Raw genomic sequence first — 15,502 nt, 5'->3', positions numbered from 1 at the left:
TGGGTTCTATTTGTTGGAGTGATGCTTCTCTCCCGACCGAGGTGGTGTACAAGAAGCAGAGGCAGTGTTGTGTGTCGTGTGGAGAGCAGGGCTCCGTCTCCCTGCCCTGCGGCCACGGACTACATTGCGAGAGCTGCTCTCCAAGCGCCGCGTGCCCCCTTTGTCCTGAAGCCTCACTGGAGGAGCAGAAGCAGCAGCAGCAGCAGCAACAGCAGCAGCAGCAACAACAGCAGCTCTCTTGACCCTCGGGACCAGTAGAACCACCGCGCCGTGGAAATGCCACATGGGTCAGTCCCCATTCTACCAGCCGTGCATCTTTGACACCGTTCCAGACTTTGTTTTTACTGCAACAGATGATTCCTGACAGCAAAAATCCATACCGTTTTGACATCTACCCTCAATTGCCCAAAGATACCACCAGATGGTGATCAAGCACTTGAATGAAGCTTCTCTCCTCAACCCAGTTCCTTGGCACCAAGTCGGCACCAAAGCAATATTTCTATTTTCGACATGGCCGCGGCCTCAGCGTAAAAAGAGTAAATAGGTGGGATTTCCCCACTTAGTTCACTGTACTCACAGTGAATCCTATTTCCAGTCAGACCGACGGGAACAGCACTATCAGGATATTTGAATAGCTATCGCTCGTGACCAGCAACACTGTCCTTCAAACATACTGTAGGTAGGTAGGTAGGTAGGTAGGTAGGTAGGTAGGTAGGTAGGTAGGTAGGTAGGTAGGTAGGTAGGTAGGTAGGTAGGTAGGTAGGTAGGTAGGTAGGTAGGCAGGTAGGTAGGTAGGTAGGTAGGCAGGCAGGCTTGACGTGTGATGATGAACATCCTCAATTTCTTGTCAAGAGTCTGCTCTATAAGGAAGGATATGTGGCCACATTTTGGCCCGTATCAACAACGGGCAAAAAGAAAAGAATGCTGACTTTATAAAGGGAAGCATTCGCATTTATTTTTTGGGCTCACAAATTTCATAAAGGCTAACTTTTCTACATTTTTGACATTGTTTCTGTCCAAAAGGTGTCATTTTAGAACCATTATCTCAAGCTGTCATTTTGATATCTTACTGAGTCTTACTCAAGTGATGTGCGACAGTCAACCCTCATAAATTGTATATGCTATAGCTACAGCCAAAGGGGGTCAACAGATGAGTTATCGCAGGTCTAGCTAAGTCAGATTGAATTTCTTTTTAGGAGCAAAAAAAAAAAAAGAGAACATCTAGGAGCAAAGTAGTCAAGTATGGACAACAGGCAGCCTCTGTTAACACACTCAGGTTTCTGGAAGAGGAATGAATGCATGTGAACACAATCAAGTTAAATATACTCAGTCGTCTTTTAAGTGACGTTTTTTTTTTTCATACCTTTTCACTTTGTCTCAATGACTCACATTTTTCTTCATACCTGCCATTTGTCATATTTGATTGCACTGAATAGAAAAAGCATTAGGAAGTTGATTTTCATCTTTTACCAGTGTTTCATTGTAAATGGATTTAGTTCAATAAAGCAAATTGTATATTTTTCAATGAAAAGCAAGTGCTCGTGTGTCACGATTGACTTTGCTCCCTGGACTGTTTCTCTCTTTGTCTTCTTTTCTTTACGAAGGCTTGTATTTCTCGCTCGCCTTTTCTGGACTCCAACAGCTTCAGGATGTCGTCTGGGAATATACACACGCAAGCAGACACGAACACAGTTAGTTGCTCTACCGTCGGAGCCTCGCGTTTGTTCCTTTGTGTTTGTTCAATGTCCGACCACTAAGGGGCAGTCTATTCACTTTTGACTTACCTGAGCCGTATGTGGGCAGGTGGGCAGGGCCCACCTAGAAATGGACAGGTGTGACTGATTTAGCAGAATGAACCATTTTTCGTTTTGTGCTGGAGCCTTTTTTGACACTTCTAAAATATAGTTTGTTTACTTTCAAGAAAAGAAACGTCACTTATTCTCGAAAGCATTTTTGGGGATGACACAGTCAAAAATTGAATTCATCAGTTTCCAAGAGAGGACATTCGAATGGACGTCGAAGCTTCAAAAACCGGCCAATGTGACATATCGTCCTTCATCCAAAGCAAAAGCGCTCGAGCCATACCATTAGGTTTTGGATGCGTGAGAGCTAGACGTATTTGGGCCGGGATGGCATCGGGATGAAAGCCCACTGCGTCTTTTTCTTCCCCTCCTTTTGCAACTCCCGGGATGTCTTTAAGGGACAGGAAGGCTTCACCTTCAAAGTCATCTGTTGTCAAGATGTCATGATCCAGAACCGTCACAACCAGGCAGGCACCAGGAGCCTGGCACTGATCCAGTCCAACCAGGCTGTTCATTGATGAGGACGGGCGTGTGAGTTAAAGAGCTCGATCGAGAAAAATAATGCCAGCAAAAATGACTCACAACTCAAAGGCTTCGTCAAAGAGCGGATTAAGATCACAGCTTTTTATCTGGCTGCAGCGAGGTTGGACAAGAGGGAAGGTGTGGTACGGCTCCAGACATAATTGCACGTATGGATCACTGAAACCTGTGGATGATCGTATACACTAATTATTGTGAAAAAGATGGGGGGAGGACCTTTCTGCTCAATTTTACCGTTGGAATCCATTGGCAGCAGGTTGACTGCATTCAAAACCTCAACTCTGAGCCTTTGGTCTGATCTCCTGTATGAGGTTAGAAGAGTGACAGCGCCGTATTTCTCGCCGGCAACCACTCTCTTACGGCAGAAAGAGGAGGGGAGGGAGGACTAGTTTCAAAGAAGCAGCATTCAAACGTAAATGCATCTCAAGGCATCTGACCTGCTCCCATATTTTCCCTTGGAGAAACTCGTCCACAAGCTGGTGACTGCTGAGAGAGTGACGAGTCAGGTAGGCCTTGAGAGTCTGAAAGCATAACCAGTCATCGTTTGGAGTCGGAAACGCACTTCACGACGACGGCTCCTCACCTTGTACTCATCCGAGTGGAGTGTCTTCAACGGAAGGCCGTTCCCCTCGCCGTGGAAGCATTGCTCCAAGCACTGGAGGACGTTCCAATTGAATTCCAATGTGCAAATACAGACTGGCTGAAGTGACTGACCTGCAGCGTGTACAGCAGCCTGTGACAGAACACCACGAGCCCATCTTGCCGCGAATGCTCGGCAGCCATCTGGTGGAGGATCTTCACCGAGTTGTTCCACAAAGGAGTCAGGAGGCTGTTGAAGTTCTCCTCAACCAAGTTTTCATTCATGTCATGGAGTTCTTTTTCCAGATAGCGCATAAGAGGAGTTGCGGCCTGAACATCATCACGAGACGTTATGGAATTGCGCTACACAAACAAAAGTACTCTCCTTACATCTTGGCTGGATTTGGACAGAATGCGGCTTCTGCTTGACATTCCTCTGACGTGAGTCTCGATGTCTGTATTCAACTGAAAAGACAAAACCATGACGGAGCCTTCCCAGAAATGGCACACATATGGAGCACACACCGTTTTGCTCAGCGTGTCCAAAGCAGAGCGGATCTCCCGGCCCAGGATGCTCTGAGCTTGCTGCACCTGCGACGGCAGCGTGTTGTGGAACTGACTTTCCCCGATGACGTGCTGGATGCGTTCCTGAAGCCCCGCCCAATTCAGGTTGGAGGGAAGCCGCGTCAAGACGGAGCGCAGGTACTCCAAGTCGTTCACCACAACACACAGCTTTGAGAAGGAGGAAGAACTCGAATGTACATTTCCTTTGATAAGTGCTGGAGCAACTGCTCCTCCTCACCATGTTAATGGCGCTTTCGTGGTCTGAGTTCTCTGAGAGCATCCTGACTCTGGCTTTCAGACAATGGCAGTAGGTCACCACGATCTTGCAAACATCCTGCAGAAAATAAACAAACTGTCAAATTGCAACAAAATGCGTCAATTGCGGCCATAAAAAAAAATGAACTGATGAGCGAAATCTTCTTTTAAATGGTCAACAATAGATCTCCTCTAAATACGAATGACATACGTAGGTCTCGAGTTCAAAATCGGCTCAATCTTTCCATTCCCTTTGCAGCATCTTTGCTATTCATCAAATGAGAAGTGATTTCAAATTGACCTCTGTGATTTTAACCATGAGCATAAACGCCTCCTCGGGGTCAGGCCAGGACATCTGCTCCCAAAGGTCACACACGGGCTGGATACAAGCGACCAGGTCCACTGCCGACGAACTGTGTTTTACCGGCACCGCACCCGAGTGCAGAGGCTGGAGCTGAGGGTCGTGTTTAGAAGATAGTATTGTGATGTGTAAACAAACAAACACAAGCAGTAGATGAGTGGATACCTTGTCGACCTTGACGGCCCTCTCCACCCTGTCCATCGTGGTGTTGAACATTTGCTTGAGCCAGTAAGGCTGCGCCTCTCTGAAGCTCACGTGAAAGTTTGTCAGCTTCAGTAAACCCCTGAAATGAAACATTGGCTTGTATGGAAATGATTTGAAAATGGAATCAAATCGAAAGCGGCATCCCAGTGATGCAACTGACCGTTTCTGTAAGAAGGCCTTTTCTTGGTGAATGGCTTGCAGGCTCAGGTAAAGTGGAAACAGGCTGTTGGCTAGACTCTGATCAATGTGACCTTCCGTTTGAGACAAGATTTCTCTGACTTCTGTAGCAACCTACAGACAGAAACGGGAACAGGCAGCACGGTGACACGAAATAAATGTCCAGGAGACGTTTTCTGTCCCACTCACCAGCGAGTCCAGCTTCTCGTAGACTGCGGTGAACACATCCACTTGCACCGCACTGTATGTATGCCGAAAAAAACGTGGTGGTGGTGGTGTTGTTGTTTATTTCTATCCCAACAGCGATCGACGATAACTGCGTGACAAATATATTTCCAAAAAATCTGACCTGACAAATGTTCGATTCCAGACGTCCTTGTTGAGTTTTACGTCGTCGCGTACTTCGTCAATCAACCTGGACAAGGCGCCGATGATCTCTGGTAGCTCCTGTGTGAGGGCAAGATAGAGCTGAATGAGGCTGAATAGGGAGCAAACAAATAATCCTCTTAATCCCGATTTTGAGAAAGGTTGACCTTGGTCATTGGCTGGTGCAGCCCCTTTTTGTTGGTAAACCACTCCTGTGTGCCTGTCTGTTCAAAGAAATAATCATCACTAGAAAATCAATTGATCATTTTTCTTTTTTTATGATTATTGTTGTTACGTACCTGTACGGCATCAGCCACCTCGTCGTGCAGTTCAAAATCAGCCGGGTTCATTTTCTGAAATGGCTTTGTCTTACAGATCTGGACTAAGATTCTGCAATCACAAACATTTGTCGGCTGGGCAGGATCTGATTATGTAAAACCGATTTCTATCTATACCTGAGCAATGTGTGTAATTTGGGAGTGGCGCTTGGTGTTGGCGGGAAAATGTCTCTGTATTTTGACACCAGATGGAGACCGTAATGCAAGAAACTGTGAAGGGAGTCGCCAAGTTCTTGTTTCTGTTGACATGGTGAAATCCACCATTGAATGTCATGGTTTGATGAAAAAAGAGAAAGAATAATTGTGCATATTTAGTGGTCCTACCTGTTGGTGTGGCAACTCCTGTTCCTGTTGATGCCAGCGATACTCCACGCAAGTGAGCTGTTGTAGCAGCAACGACGAGTCCACCTCCACACTTTGATAAAGTTTACTGTACGCAACCCACTTCCTGTCACCAGGACACACAATTTCAACCACGTTGAAAGTCATGAAACCGAAGAAACTTTCTTTCAATCTTACTGGCGGAGCTAGGATTTGGGGGATCCAAGCAGATTTCAGGGTGGCAGTGCCCCCCCCCCCCCCCCCCCCCCCGACAACAATATCCCATCGCCAAATTCACGTTTCTTCATTTGAATCTGCCTGTGAGCAACCCAGTTGTGCTTCTGTGATGATCTGGGTGAAAACATCTTGTATTGACTGCTGCTTACTTACGCCAGATCTTGCAGAAAAGGTGAGAGGTCAGTCTGTGTGGCATAGTGCTCCAGGAGAGTTAGGGCTTCACCACACAATTCCCCTTTCCACGGAGTAGAAGTCTAAAAGCAATCAAACTAGATGTGGCATATACATACGACAATGATTTGAAAGAGAATGGAAACCGGCTTTACCTTTTGTTTGGAAATGTAAGACAGAACAAAGTGTTGCAGGATTCCACAGTAGTTGATGTAAGCGTTTCGACCTGGGCTTAATGTGTCATCTCTCTGCCGGTCACGTGATACAAGAGGATCGTTGTCAACAACTAATAATGGTCCCCGAGGGTGAATTGAATTGATTATTTTGTCCGCGGCCAATGGTATACATCGACAATTGTCGGCGAGTATCGATGCCGGGTATCGGTACTTGCCATACCGTTCTATGGATGAATTTGAGGTTCAGGTGACATCGGCCTCGATCAGGGTACGTCTCTGTTCTCGGCTCCAGAACGTACCAGTCGTCCTCAGTACAATGGAGGTCCTGAAATGAAATCATTTGTCAAGTGAGGCCAAAAGAGATTGGGGAAGAAACATTCAGCACCTGAAGTTTGATGACAATTTTCCCCAGAAAGTCATCAGTTCCTTTTTCCTTTTTCACCTCTTTAATGATTCTGTCGAAAAAAAGCCAAATGTTTTTTTCATTTGATTGCACTTTCAGGCCAGATTTGTCAAGCGAGCACGCTACCTGCTTAAACTAGAAAAACTCGTGGTGATCTCCTCGAGTTTTTGACTGAGTGACACCTCCTCGTCTTTATCCCTGCAACAAGGATGAGCTGATCTGAGCTTTTAAACCGAACAAAGCAACAAGTGGTGTTTTTATTTTTTCATACCACATCTCAAGGTGAAAGCTGGCACCCGCGATGTCTTCAAACTCCCTGAATTGGAAAAAAAAAAAAAAAAAGCAACCGTCTGAATCACACAAGAAGTCGGATTCTTCTACGAAGCAATGCATTGAAGTCTCACAGTAGAAATGTCTGGTTCCAAATTGGATTGAGAGTCTGCTTCATGATGTGGGTCTGATAAATCTTATCAGCCGACACGGCATCCTTGACCACGTATTTTGAGGCCTTGACTCGGGAACGACGTGTACGCCTCTCTTCTTCGTCCTCCAGTATGGTCAGCAAGCAGTATGGGTCACTTAAACCTGGCCAAGGAAAGATTAGCCTTCATGTTTCCTGACAGCATAGTTTGACGGCCAAAAGATCTTTGGCTCGACTTCCTCTTTAAATGCCACCAAAGAACGTGAGATGCCGTGTGAACTCACCACTGATATCTTTTCCCAGAATTCCTCTGGCTTTCTTTACAGTGGCCATTAGGCAGTAGACAGGCGGCTGGAAATTTCAAACTACAATTCAGTTGTGAATAGAAACTTTGAAATAACACGAAATGGCAGCAAATATATTGATTTCTTTTGTGAATGTAGTCCGGACTTTTCTCACCTCTGAGTTTTGTACTTTCTCCATCAGAGATTTGTGCTCAGATTCTGTCATTGTGAGAGCCTGGTAAAAAAAAGTTGTTTTTTCTTGAATAGTTTTGTGCATTTATTTCTTCACTTTTATGGAGACATTTTAGGACAAAACTACAGAACACTTCACCTGAAAGCCGGGTGTAAATAATAATAATAATAATAATAATAATAATAATAATGTGCAGGCGGTCACCTCTTTGATATATTGATGAAGTTGGCTATCGGCAAAGACCTCAGTCGCTGCCACTTTTCCCATCTTATGTGCAATGGTGTACAACAACTCCTTATACAGAGGATTGAGCTAGAAACAGAAGCAATATCAAAGCTTTGAATGAAGCACCCAATATTAAAACGCACGTACCTCCACCTGTTTGATGTGACGGGCTTTCTTTTCGGGGTTTTCCTCATCTTTCAAATCCTGAAAAGTAAACAAAGAAATAGGTGGACACGATTGGAATTGGGTGGTGTTTTTTTTATTTTTATTTTTATTTTTTATTTTATTTATTTTTTTAATATAAGCGTGCTCACCCTCCTGTATCGTATCTTTCTTGTCTGCCCCAGTTTACGCGCATGGCCCGGGGAATACTAGCAAGGAGAAAACCATTTGAAAAGGCACTGGAATGGCGGAATTGATATTGCACAGCGAGCGCTGTTACAAGAAATGTTTTTGGAACGGTTGGACATACCTGCTTGACATTTGAAAAGCCACCATTCTGTAAAATAGGTTACAAGTAGGACTATTCAAATATAGGATGTAATAATTGCGATGTTAACATTTTTCTTGCTATATTTGTGTTCAACTAGGAAGATTTTTTTTTGGAATCTTTTAATCAGAGCATCTGTTGCAAACTTCCTTTTTTGGCAGATTATGAAACTGAAAGTGAGGCAACAATGAGCTGACAATATTCAACAAAGAGAAAAGCGTCAAGTCAAATTTATCAACCAACACTTGTAAAAAAATATCATTTATATGTATGTATTATGTGTAGTACTAAAAATAGACTGCTTCCGCTCTGCATCATCTGATCAGAGCTCACATCCTAAAATAAAAGTGATTCATAGTGTCACACACAAGGAAAGGCTATTTTTGTCTTTTATAAAAAAGAACAAACATGAACTGTCAATCCAGTTGGATTACAAATCTGGAGATGGCACAGAAAAATGAATTTACAGTCTGAACATTCGTGATGCATTATGAGATTGGTTGGAAAATCTATTGAAATGTACCTACTACATATGGTTTTTTAAAATAAATATTTGTTTAGCTGGTAACTCCGATTTTGATATTTCAAAAGATGTCCACTTTTTGCACCACACTGGTAAATCTACTTTGTACACTTTTACACAAAAGGCACCGCTCTTTGCTCTTTTTAAGATATTTTTCCACAGTGCATTAAAGTACTGCAACAACTTGTAGTTTTTGAAGAATGACTATTATTATAGCTCTATTCACAGGCTTGCATTTTGGACCCACCCCAGTGAACAATGCCAATTCTTACTCGTTCAGGTGTTTTGAGTAGATGGTCCACTGAGCTGCTGGTCTCCCTTTGACTTGACATTGATGAGCTGCCAGTGTGTCCTGCGTGTACGAGTGACGATAGATGAGCAAGGCTTTTGACAAAAGTGCCACACAGGAAGTCATCACTTCCTGTCAAAATGTGGTAGTGCATCTGACTGTGACTATCCAACACTGTCCTACATTGTGCCTGAATGTGTTTCATGTTTGTGTGTCAAAAGCAAAGCCCATACCACCAAAGGCACTCTTGGGATGCAAAATGTCAGCTGCTCTGCAGAGAAGGGTCGACTTGTGTGGAAACGCCGTTGTAAATGAGATGTGGGACTCTCCAGTTAAGTTCCTTGCATAGCCCATTAGAATGAATGAAGATGATAAGAAGGATGATGAAACATCAAAAATGTTTAGACAACCATTTGGATCCCTGAGGAAAGTCTTATCAGTGCAGCGGTAAGAATGATTTTTATTGTAAGGAAATATTTCTAGATTTTTTTGCACAGTTTGGCACATTTTATGGGGATAAGTGAATAATAATGATAATCATTCTCGTAATATTTATTATTCTAGATTATTTGAGCGCTAATAAGACGAAGGACAACATTTGTCATTTGGAAAAAAACTCAACTACAACTTTATTTATATAGGGGATCTTTGGACACAAGCGTCCCGAGTGACGTAATAATGACGAAAGATGTGGGCGGTTCCCTCGACTGTCGTACGCGCAGGTGCAGCACTGAAGTTAGCGGCGTAAACATCTTCCCAAATAGCGATTTGTTTTCCTTCACGTTTGAACCGTATCAACGTTGGACACACACACACACACACACACACGCCTGCCTGCCTGCCTGCCTGTTGTGATCAATTTACGAGAGACGAGGCCCGTCGACATGACTCTCAACCAGAACCATTCGGAGTCCGGCGGAGTCATTATCAACAACAGTGAAAGGTAGCAATTAACCAACGGGCAAGCTAGCCAACGCCGCCGCTAACATCAAGAGTAGACTGTATCATGTCACTTTACGCACATAGATGGTCTTTAGAGGCACCACTTGGAATGACGCATTTCAGAGTCGGCTAGCTTAGGTTCCCCATGACCTCAGCAGATACGTCAACATTTTGTTCCAACAGCGTGCTGACACATGTAACATGTGCTATGCGATTGACTCAATCCAATCGAAGAGTTAAACCGTGTTACGACAAAGACGTCATGGGGACTCGAACATCAAAACAGTCAACGCAGATTCTTTAGAAGCAACCAGAACCAACAGCTCCTTAACAGCTGAGCCACAATCAGATTAGTATGATCTTTGAAGGAGATAGATAGAATGGGAATCCTATTAGAGAACTCAAAAGTGATGCAGTGTTTGCTCACCTGGCATTTCCTCTTATGTAATCATCTCATTTTTAATTCATCATTGCAATTATTTGTAATGTAACTCAAAGCTTCTCTGAGTGAGTGAGTGAGTGAGTGAGTGAGTGAGTGAGTGAGTGAGTGAGTGAGTGAGTGAGTGAGTGAGTGAGTGAGTGAGCGAGCGAGCGAGCGAGCGAGCGAGCGAGCGAGCGAGCGAGCGAGCGAGCGAGCGAGCGATCCCCTTTCGGAACGATCCAATAATAATGCTTGTGTCAGCGTTTTGATGAATCATGACAACGTGGAGCTGGCCTTCTGCGATGCGGACGGCTTACCCGAGGCGTTCAGAAAAAGCAAGAAGGGCAGCATTTACCTGACTCCATACAGGGTGAGATCAAATACATGTGTGCGGTATTTCTTCTGATGCATTTTAATTGTTCTCTTCTGTTACAGGTGATCTTTGTGGCTAAAAGTCGAGATGCACTCAGGTCTTTCATGATGCCTTTCTATTTGATGAAAGGCTGCGAGGTCAAGCAACCTGTACTGGGGGCAAATTACATCAAGGGGACCATCAGCGCAGAGCCGGGAGGTGGGTTTCTAAGTGACCCGCAAAAAGTTCCACTTTTATTTGATTCATTGTGTCGGTGTTGTTTGCGCGCAGGTGGATGGGAGGGCAGCGTGAGCTTCAAGCTGGTCTTTGCGGCGGGTGGAGCCATCGAGTTTGGCCAATACATGCTGGAGGTTGCCACTCAGGGTGAGGGCGCAAAATGTGCCACTATTTCCCTCTTTATTCTTGACAGAATGAATGCTTTTGTGAACAGCTTCCAGAGGTCAGCCGGTCATTCCGGGCTTTGGCGGTGGATGTCCTTTCATTGCCAACGGAGCCTACGCTTATCCGCCTCCCCCTTCCAATGGGGAGTATCCCGGCGCCGGACCCCCGCCGTGCTACGCCTACCCCAACGTGCCTCCTCCAGGTAGCTTCTCAGACAACCCCAAAATAGCGAGTCCCTCTATTCTGCTACTTTGTGCACCACACAGATGGCTTCTACCCCAACCCTCCGGCGTTCAATAACTCCGCAGCCTACATGGCTCCGCCTCCGTATTCATCCGCTCTGGGTCAGCAGCCCCCGCAGCACCCCGAAGGCCCCTCATCGGCTGCCGGTGAGCGTCGACCAGAAATGCAGGCGAAAGTGTGCCGTCGGGGTAATCTTGGTTTTTTTTTTTTGTCTCCCCAGCCGAGGCTAAAGCTGCTGAAGCCGCGGCGGCCAGCGCCGCTAGCTGTTCCACGCGGCCCCCGACGCACGTGTACTTGCCTGAGGTGAGCCTCGCAACTTTCTGAAATTCAAAAAAAGAATGTGGTTATATTGGTAAGTCCATTTTGTATCACTGATGACCACTTATGTATTTTTATTTTTATTTTTTTTTGATTGTGTGCAGGACAAGCCTCCCCCCTACTCTCCTCCAGAAGACAAAAAGAACCAGTAGACCTGATTCAACCATTTCAATTTCATTTGTTCAGGTCCTTCCTTCTTTTCTTGTCTTCCGATAGTTATTGTCAATGACCCATTCCTTTATTTTCATTCCAACCCTTTTAAGCAATCTAATACCGGCTAAAAATGAATGAGAACAGCTATTATTTATGATGATGATTATTAATGTGCTGCAAGATTCCTTCTCTGCTTAATGTAGCTTTGCTATGTGTGACTTGTGTAACGTACTGCACAGTACAACTAGCAATCAGCTATGACAGAATTTTATGGTACGCTTTGCTCTGCCAATCAATCCAGTGAGCGAAATGAAGTCATTCTTTTTTTTTTTTTTTTTTTTTTTTGACCATTTAACTGTATATATGTAGAAGATAATATATATAGGCATCCTGCTTTGGATGAGAGGACGGCATAGATTAAGAGTGAGTCAATGAGCCTGATCCAGGATTAAGATCAGACACTGAGACAGACACAATGTCCAAAAATAAAGCACAGGACGAACCCAATCAAAAGTCATGATGGAAAGTAGCGTGCGTGGATTCGGGCATCAAGTTTTTGTCAGAGATTGCCTGTAATTCCTACTCTAGTCATTTGTGTACTGTACGTTAGACGCGGCCGGCCGGTTCCTTGCTCATCTCTGGGCTCGCTCAGGCATGGCTCAAAGTATGAAGAAACTTCAAAATCATCAATGACTGTTCTAAGGCATTTATTAAACGGATGCTGTTTAAAGTCAAGTGTGATTTTTATTTTTTCCAATTTCATCTCACAGGATGGATGTCGATTTTTTTTTTTTTATGTTTTAACGAAAAGCAGGAGGCATGGTTGTGCCTCAGCCTTGAAAACTGCGGATGATATCTTCTGTTACACATTTGTGCAAATTTCTCAAATACTAATTGATCATTTAAAGATGAAAAGACATGTTACGCTTAAAAATGAGTTGCGTGTATCTACAGAATTAAAAAACGTGATTTGTGGTGCGCTTGAACGTTAAAACAAAAGATAAAAAGTTGCGCTTAACTTCGAACATCATTTATAAAAGGGGGATATCAAAAGCAAGACTCCCCATTTGTAAACAAAACACTCCATAGCGGAAGGAATCGGAAAACCATTTGCTATAATGGGAGAATGAAATTTGTGCCACCAGAATCGGAATAATCGGCTTGTTTACCGAACGACTATTTTTTCTTGGGAATCTATCTGGCAAAAAAAAAAAAGGTGCATTTTATAACTTGCTGTCTTCATGCATTTTGACAAATTCAGCAGGAATGAAATAGTAATTGTCTCAAACAAGTTCTTTGCACTCATGTGGAGCATAGCGTGATGCTGACGCCTTCTCCTATCCAGCAAGCGGGGAAGAGCTCCTGGTTGAAGGCACAGAGGAAGGTGTGCAACCTGACGCCCCCATCTCCGTAAAAGGTGAGCGCGCCCGCATCGTAGTCCAGCAACACGGCGATGCGGCCGTGCTGATGAGAAGATTCCACCAGGGTCTCCTTGCGACCGTTGTGCCAGGCGTTGAGCTGCTTCTCGTCCAGCTGCAGACTCCAGGACACATCGTTCATTCCCAGCATGCACCTCCGGCCCTTCTCTTTTCTGGGGATGGTGCTGTAGGTGACCTGAGGAGAACAGGAGGAGCTTTGAAAACGTTGGACTCTCAGAGCAGCACATTTGAAAGATGCTCAGTTGGCATGTACCCCCAGGTAGGCCCACGGTTTGGAGACCTCCAGCTCCCAGTAGTGCTGGCCGTCTTTGAAGCCCTGGCTACACAGCACCTGCCAGGTGTGGTCAAATCGAGCTTGGTTCTCGACCACGTGACGCAGCCCTGAAGTCAGGTGCTCGGCTCTCCGGTTCTCTTGGGACAATACCAGATGGCTATTGACCGTGCTGGGGTCAAATGTCAGCGAGCATCTGTCTAGGGGTGAGGAAGACAAGAACATGTTTTTTTTGTTTTTTTAATTGTGCCTTTGAGGTGGTGAACTTACAAGCACCGAGGCCTTCCTTCCCATCGGGGTGGCTCGGAGCAGCTGGACTTGGAACCACAGCCAGAATGGGCCTCTTCTCCTGAGGGGAACCTGGTGGAGAATACACAGACAATAAGGCGGAGGGAGGAGAAAATGAGGTCAGCTGAATTCTTGGGCTTTACCTTCCATGTCCTGACCCACAACGGCGCAGACGGCTCTTTCGAGGTCCTCGACCACCAGCTTGGAGATTCGGGTCAGTACCTCCGTGATGGCGCTTAGGCGATCCTGCAGGTGGGGCGTGAAGTCTGAGGAGACTTTCTTGAGGTGTGGCAATTCAATGAGCATCGATTCCTATTGGAAGAGATGGCATGGCGTTCATGACGACGATCATTTGGGACAGCAAAGTCATCCCGAACCTTGATGAGCTCTGTATCGGAGAGGTTGTGCAGGGCTGCCATCTTAGCCTGGCTGGCCCTCAGCTTCTGGCCGTTCTCTTCCAGGTCAGAGAGGCGCGACGTAGCCTCAGAGATGGCCGCCTCTTTTTGCTGCTCCATGAAGCGCTCGGTGGCTTCCTGCCGCTCAGCCAATATTTTGATCACGGTGGAAAATTTGGCCGTGACCCGATTGGATGTTTGCTGCATGGTCTCCTGAATAATTGAAAATAACACCATGTCGGGAGAATGTATACGAAAGCTCTGATGAAAGGAAGGCATTGCATTACCTTAGCTTGGTTGATGTTTTCAGTTAGTTGGATGATACTTTGCTTGGTTTCTTCAATGAGCTTTGTCACCTCCTCATTCTTCTTCTCCAGTAACAGCTGTGTATCAAGAAAAAAGAAAGTTTGAATCCGTGGTACCGTGCGTTCCTTGTGCGAACCATGACAAATACGTACCTTTTGGTTGTTCTTTTCCGTCTCCAACAAAGCCTTGTCATGCTTTCTGCAGTCTTTGATGGCACACTCGTAGCACACAGACATTTGATCCTGCTTGCAGTAATAAACGAGAGGCTTATGATGCTGATCACAAAGCATGGCTCCACCGCCTTCATCCTTTCCGCAATCTTTGCAAGATGCCGCCATGTTGCTGTTGGCAGCTTCGGTCAGCAGGGACAAGGACACATTACGCTTCACAGTGGGCCTGGTGGCAAACTTCTCATTGCAGATGGGACAGTCAGGTCCAATATCTGACAGGCGTTTAGTGTCCCAATGGGTAGTGATGCATCTCTCACAGAACGAGTGTCCACACGGGATGGTGGCAGGAACATAAAAGGGCTCCAAGCATATGGCACAGGTCAAGTTTGAGCTCTGACAATCCATCTCTGGAAAAACAAACAACAATGAGTGTGCGTGTGTGTGACAATAACAAACGAGGATGCATAGCTGTGACCATACATGTAGTGCGTATGCTAGGTAGGTAGGAAGTGACCGAGACTATTTAAAGCAGCATAAATCATAGCCGATCCTACTTTGGAAATGTCCGTCTCATCCAACAACAAAGCAGTTCAGAATGGGACGAGCGCAGTTAGCAGAGAAGCTATTGTTAGCCTTGGCCTGGTTGCTTCAGAACAAAACACACATGCTGGTACACATTCAAAGGAAATGTTATTATTCATTCCGAATGGGGTTGGAATAAAGGAGCAATAGAAATCATTTTCACCTCTCGGCGAAATTGACAGTTCATCGAGAAGGATGAAAACATCAGCTGATCATTTCCTACTGAGAGGACGATGCCTTTAAGCGCTATCAGAAAAATTGGAACTCATCACAATACGATTTGGGATGTGCGCTATATTTC

At 45.1% G+C, this 15,502-nt stretch overlaps 4 protein-coding genes and 1 long non-coding RNA gene across 17 annotated transcripts in view; 3 read left to right on the top strand and 2 right to left on the bottom strand.

Annotated features, from left to right (window-relative positions):
* The window catches only part of unk (unk zinc finger), a 6,399-nt gene extending 4,865 nt beyond the window's left edge, over positions 1-1,534 (top strand). For 4 of the 5 annotated variants that reach the window (XM_085903742.1, XM_085903741.1, XM_085903740.1 and 1 more), the window contains exon 15: positions 42-1,534. In XM_085903742.1, the coding sequence (XP_085759868.1) occupies positions 42-242 (201 nt within the window). In that variant the 3' untranslated portion in view covers positions 243-1,534. The remainder of the gene's footprint in view (positions 1-41) is intronic. The other variant, XM_085903739.1, reaches the window with a different exon arrangement.
* Positions 1,171-9,245, bottom strand: unc13d (unc-13 homolog D (C. elegans)). Of its 8 annotated transcripts, XM_085903735.1 has the most exons (33): positions 8,903-9,120; positions 8,090-8,116; positions 7,932-7,988; positions 7,765-7,821; positions 7,597-7,704; positions 7,375-7,434; positions 7,200-7,266; positions 6,899-7,079; positions 6,766-6,810; positions 6,621-6,692; positions 6,477-6,546; positions 6,312-6,416; positions 6,071-6,163; positions 5,898-5,998; positions 5,511-5,634; positions 5,304-5,425; positions 5,148-5,238; positions 5,016-5,072; positions 4,832-4,929; positions 4,672-4,723; positions 4,466-4,596; positions 4,267-4,384; positions 4,042-4,194; positions 3,724-3,819; positions 3,447-3,653; positions 3,312-3,386; positions 3,057-3,251; positions 2,926-2,997; positions 2,780-2,863; positions 2,577-2,697; positions 2,385-2,508; positions 2,086-2,309; positions 1,171-1,656 (listed from the first exon to the last, which is right to left on the bottom strand). In XM_085903735.1, exons 1-33 carry the CDS (start codon positions 9,071-9,073, stop codon positions 1,547-1,549), a joined length of 3,468 nt encoding a protein of 1,155 aa, XP_085759861.1. In that variant the 5' UTR covers positions 9,074-9,120; the 3' UTR covers positions 1,171-1,546. The 8 variants fall into 8 exon arrangements, 7 of the variants coding, with proteins under 7 accessions (XP_085759861.1, XP_085759862.1, XP_085759859.1 ...); XM_085903736.1 differs by adding an exon at positions 9,153-9,245 and having other exon boundaries at positions 3,312-3,653; positions 4,042-4,384; positions 8,903-8,982; XM_085903733.1 differs by having other exon boundaries at positions 4,042-4,384; positions 8,903-9,123.
* On the top strand, positions 1,688-8,748 carry LOC147039079 (uncharacterized). The gene is made up of 3 exons (XR_015063316.1): positions 1,688-4,512; positions 4,593-4,725; positions 7,965-8,748. It is a non-coding gene; the product is annotated as an uncharacterized LOC147039079 (long non-coding RNA).
* Positions 9,111-12,498, top strand: wbp2 (WW domain binding protein 2). 2 transcript variants are annotated; one of them, XM_085903752.1, is made up of 8 exons: positions 9,111-9,366; positions 10,544-10,652; positions 10,718-10,853; positions 10,926-11,018; positions 11,086-11,238; positions 11,303-11,425; positions 11,500-11,582; positions 11,702-12,498. In XM_085903752.1, exons 1-8 carry the CDS (start codon positions 9,278-9,280, stop codon positions 11,747-11,749), a joined length of 834 nt encoding a protein of 277 aa, XP_085759878.1. In that variant the 5' UTR covers positions 9,111-9,277; the 3' UTR covers positions 11,750-12,498. The 2 variants fall into 2 exon arrangements, with proteins under 2 accessions (XP_085759878.1, XP_085759879.1); XM_085903753.1 differs by lacking the exon at positions 9,111-9,366 and adding an exon at positions 9,585-9,862 and having other exon boundaries at positions 11,702-12,497.
* Positions 11,764-15,502, bottom strand: trim65 (tripartite motif containing 65). The gene is made up of 8 exons (XM_085903743.1): positions 15,365-15,502; positions 14,602-15,026; positions 14,431-14,526; positions 14,126-14,356; positions 13,892-14,060; positions 13,731-13,820; positions 13,443-13,660; positions 11,764-13,364 (listed from the first exon to the last, which is right to left on the bottom strand). Exons 2-8 carry the CDS (start codon positions 15,022-15,024, stop codon positions 13,053-13,055), a joined length of 1,539 nt encoding a protein of 512 aa, XP_085759869.1. The 5' UTR covers positions 15,025-15,026; positions 15,365-15,502; the 3' UTR covers positions 11,764-13,052.

The sequence above is a fragment of the Syngnathus leptorhynchus genome, chromosome 22, assembly GCF_054491065.1.
Source record: "Syngnathus leptorhynchus isolate UIUO chromosome 22, UIUO_Slep, whole genome shotgun sequence".
NCBI lineage: Eukaryota > Metazoa > Chordata > Actinopteri > Syngnathiformes > Syngnathidae > Syngnathus > Syngnathus leptorhynchus.
Note: the sequence above shows the minus strand (reverse complement) of the source record. Positions and strands in the feature narration are given on the sequence as shown.

Excerpts from the sequence above, each read along its gene's own strand:
- trim65 (XM_085903743.1), bottom strand. The coding sequence starts at position 15,024 with ATGGATTGTCAGAGCTCAAACTTGACCTGTGCCATATGCTTGGAGCCC. Across the intron at positions 14,357-14,430 it reads AAAACATCAACCAAGCTAAG|GAGACCATGCAGCAAACATC; the intron begins GTAATGCAATGC and ends TCAATTATTCAG. Across the intron at positions 14,061-14,125 it reads CCGATACAGAGCTCATCAAG|GAATCGATGCTCATTGAATT; the intron begins GTTCGGGATGAC and ends CTCTTCCAATAG.
- unc13d (XM_085903731.1), bottom strand. The coding sequence starts at position 9,124 with ATGAAACACATTCAGGCACAATGTAGGACAGTGTTGGATAGTCACAGT. Across the intron at positions 7,080-7,199 it reads TCTGGGAAAAGATATCAGTG|GTTTAAGTGACCCATACTGC; the intron begins GTGAGTTCACAC and ends TTCCTTGGCCAG. Across the intron at positions 5,999-6,070 it reads CTTACATTTCCAAACAAAAG|ACTTCTACTCCGTGGAAAGG; the intron begins GTAAAGCCGGTT and ends GATTGCTTTTAG.
- wbp2 (XM_085903752.1), top strand. The coding sequence starts at position 9,278 with ATGAATGAAGATGATAAGAAGGATGATGAAACATCAAAAATGTTTAGA. Across the intron at positions 10,854-10,925 it reads CATCAGCGCAGAGCCGGGAG|GTGGATGGGAGGGCAGCGTG; the intron begins GTGGGTTTCTAA and ends GTTTGCGCGCAG. Across the intron at positions 11,426-11,499 it reads AGGCCCCTCATCGGCTGCCG|CCGAGGCTAAAGCTGCTGAA; the intron begins GTGAGCGTCGAC and ends TTGTCTCCCCAG.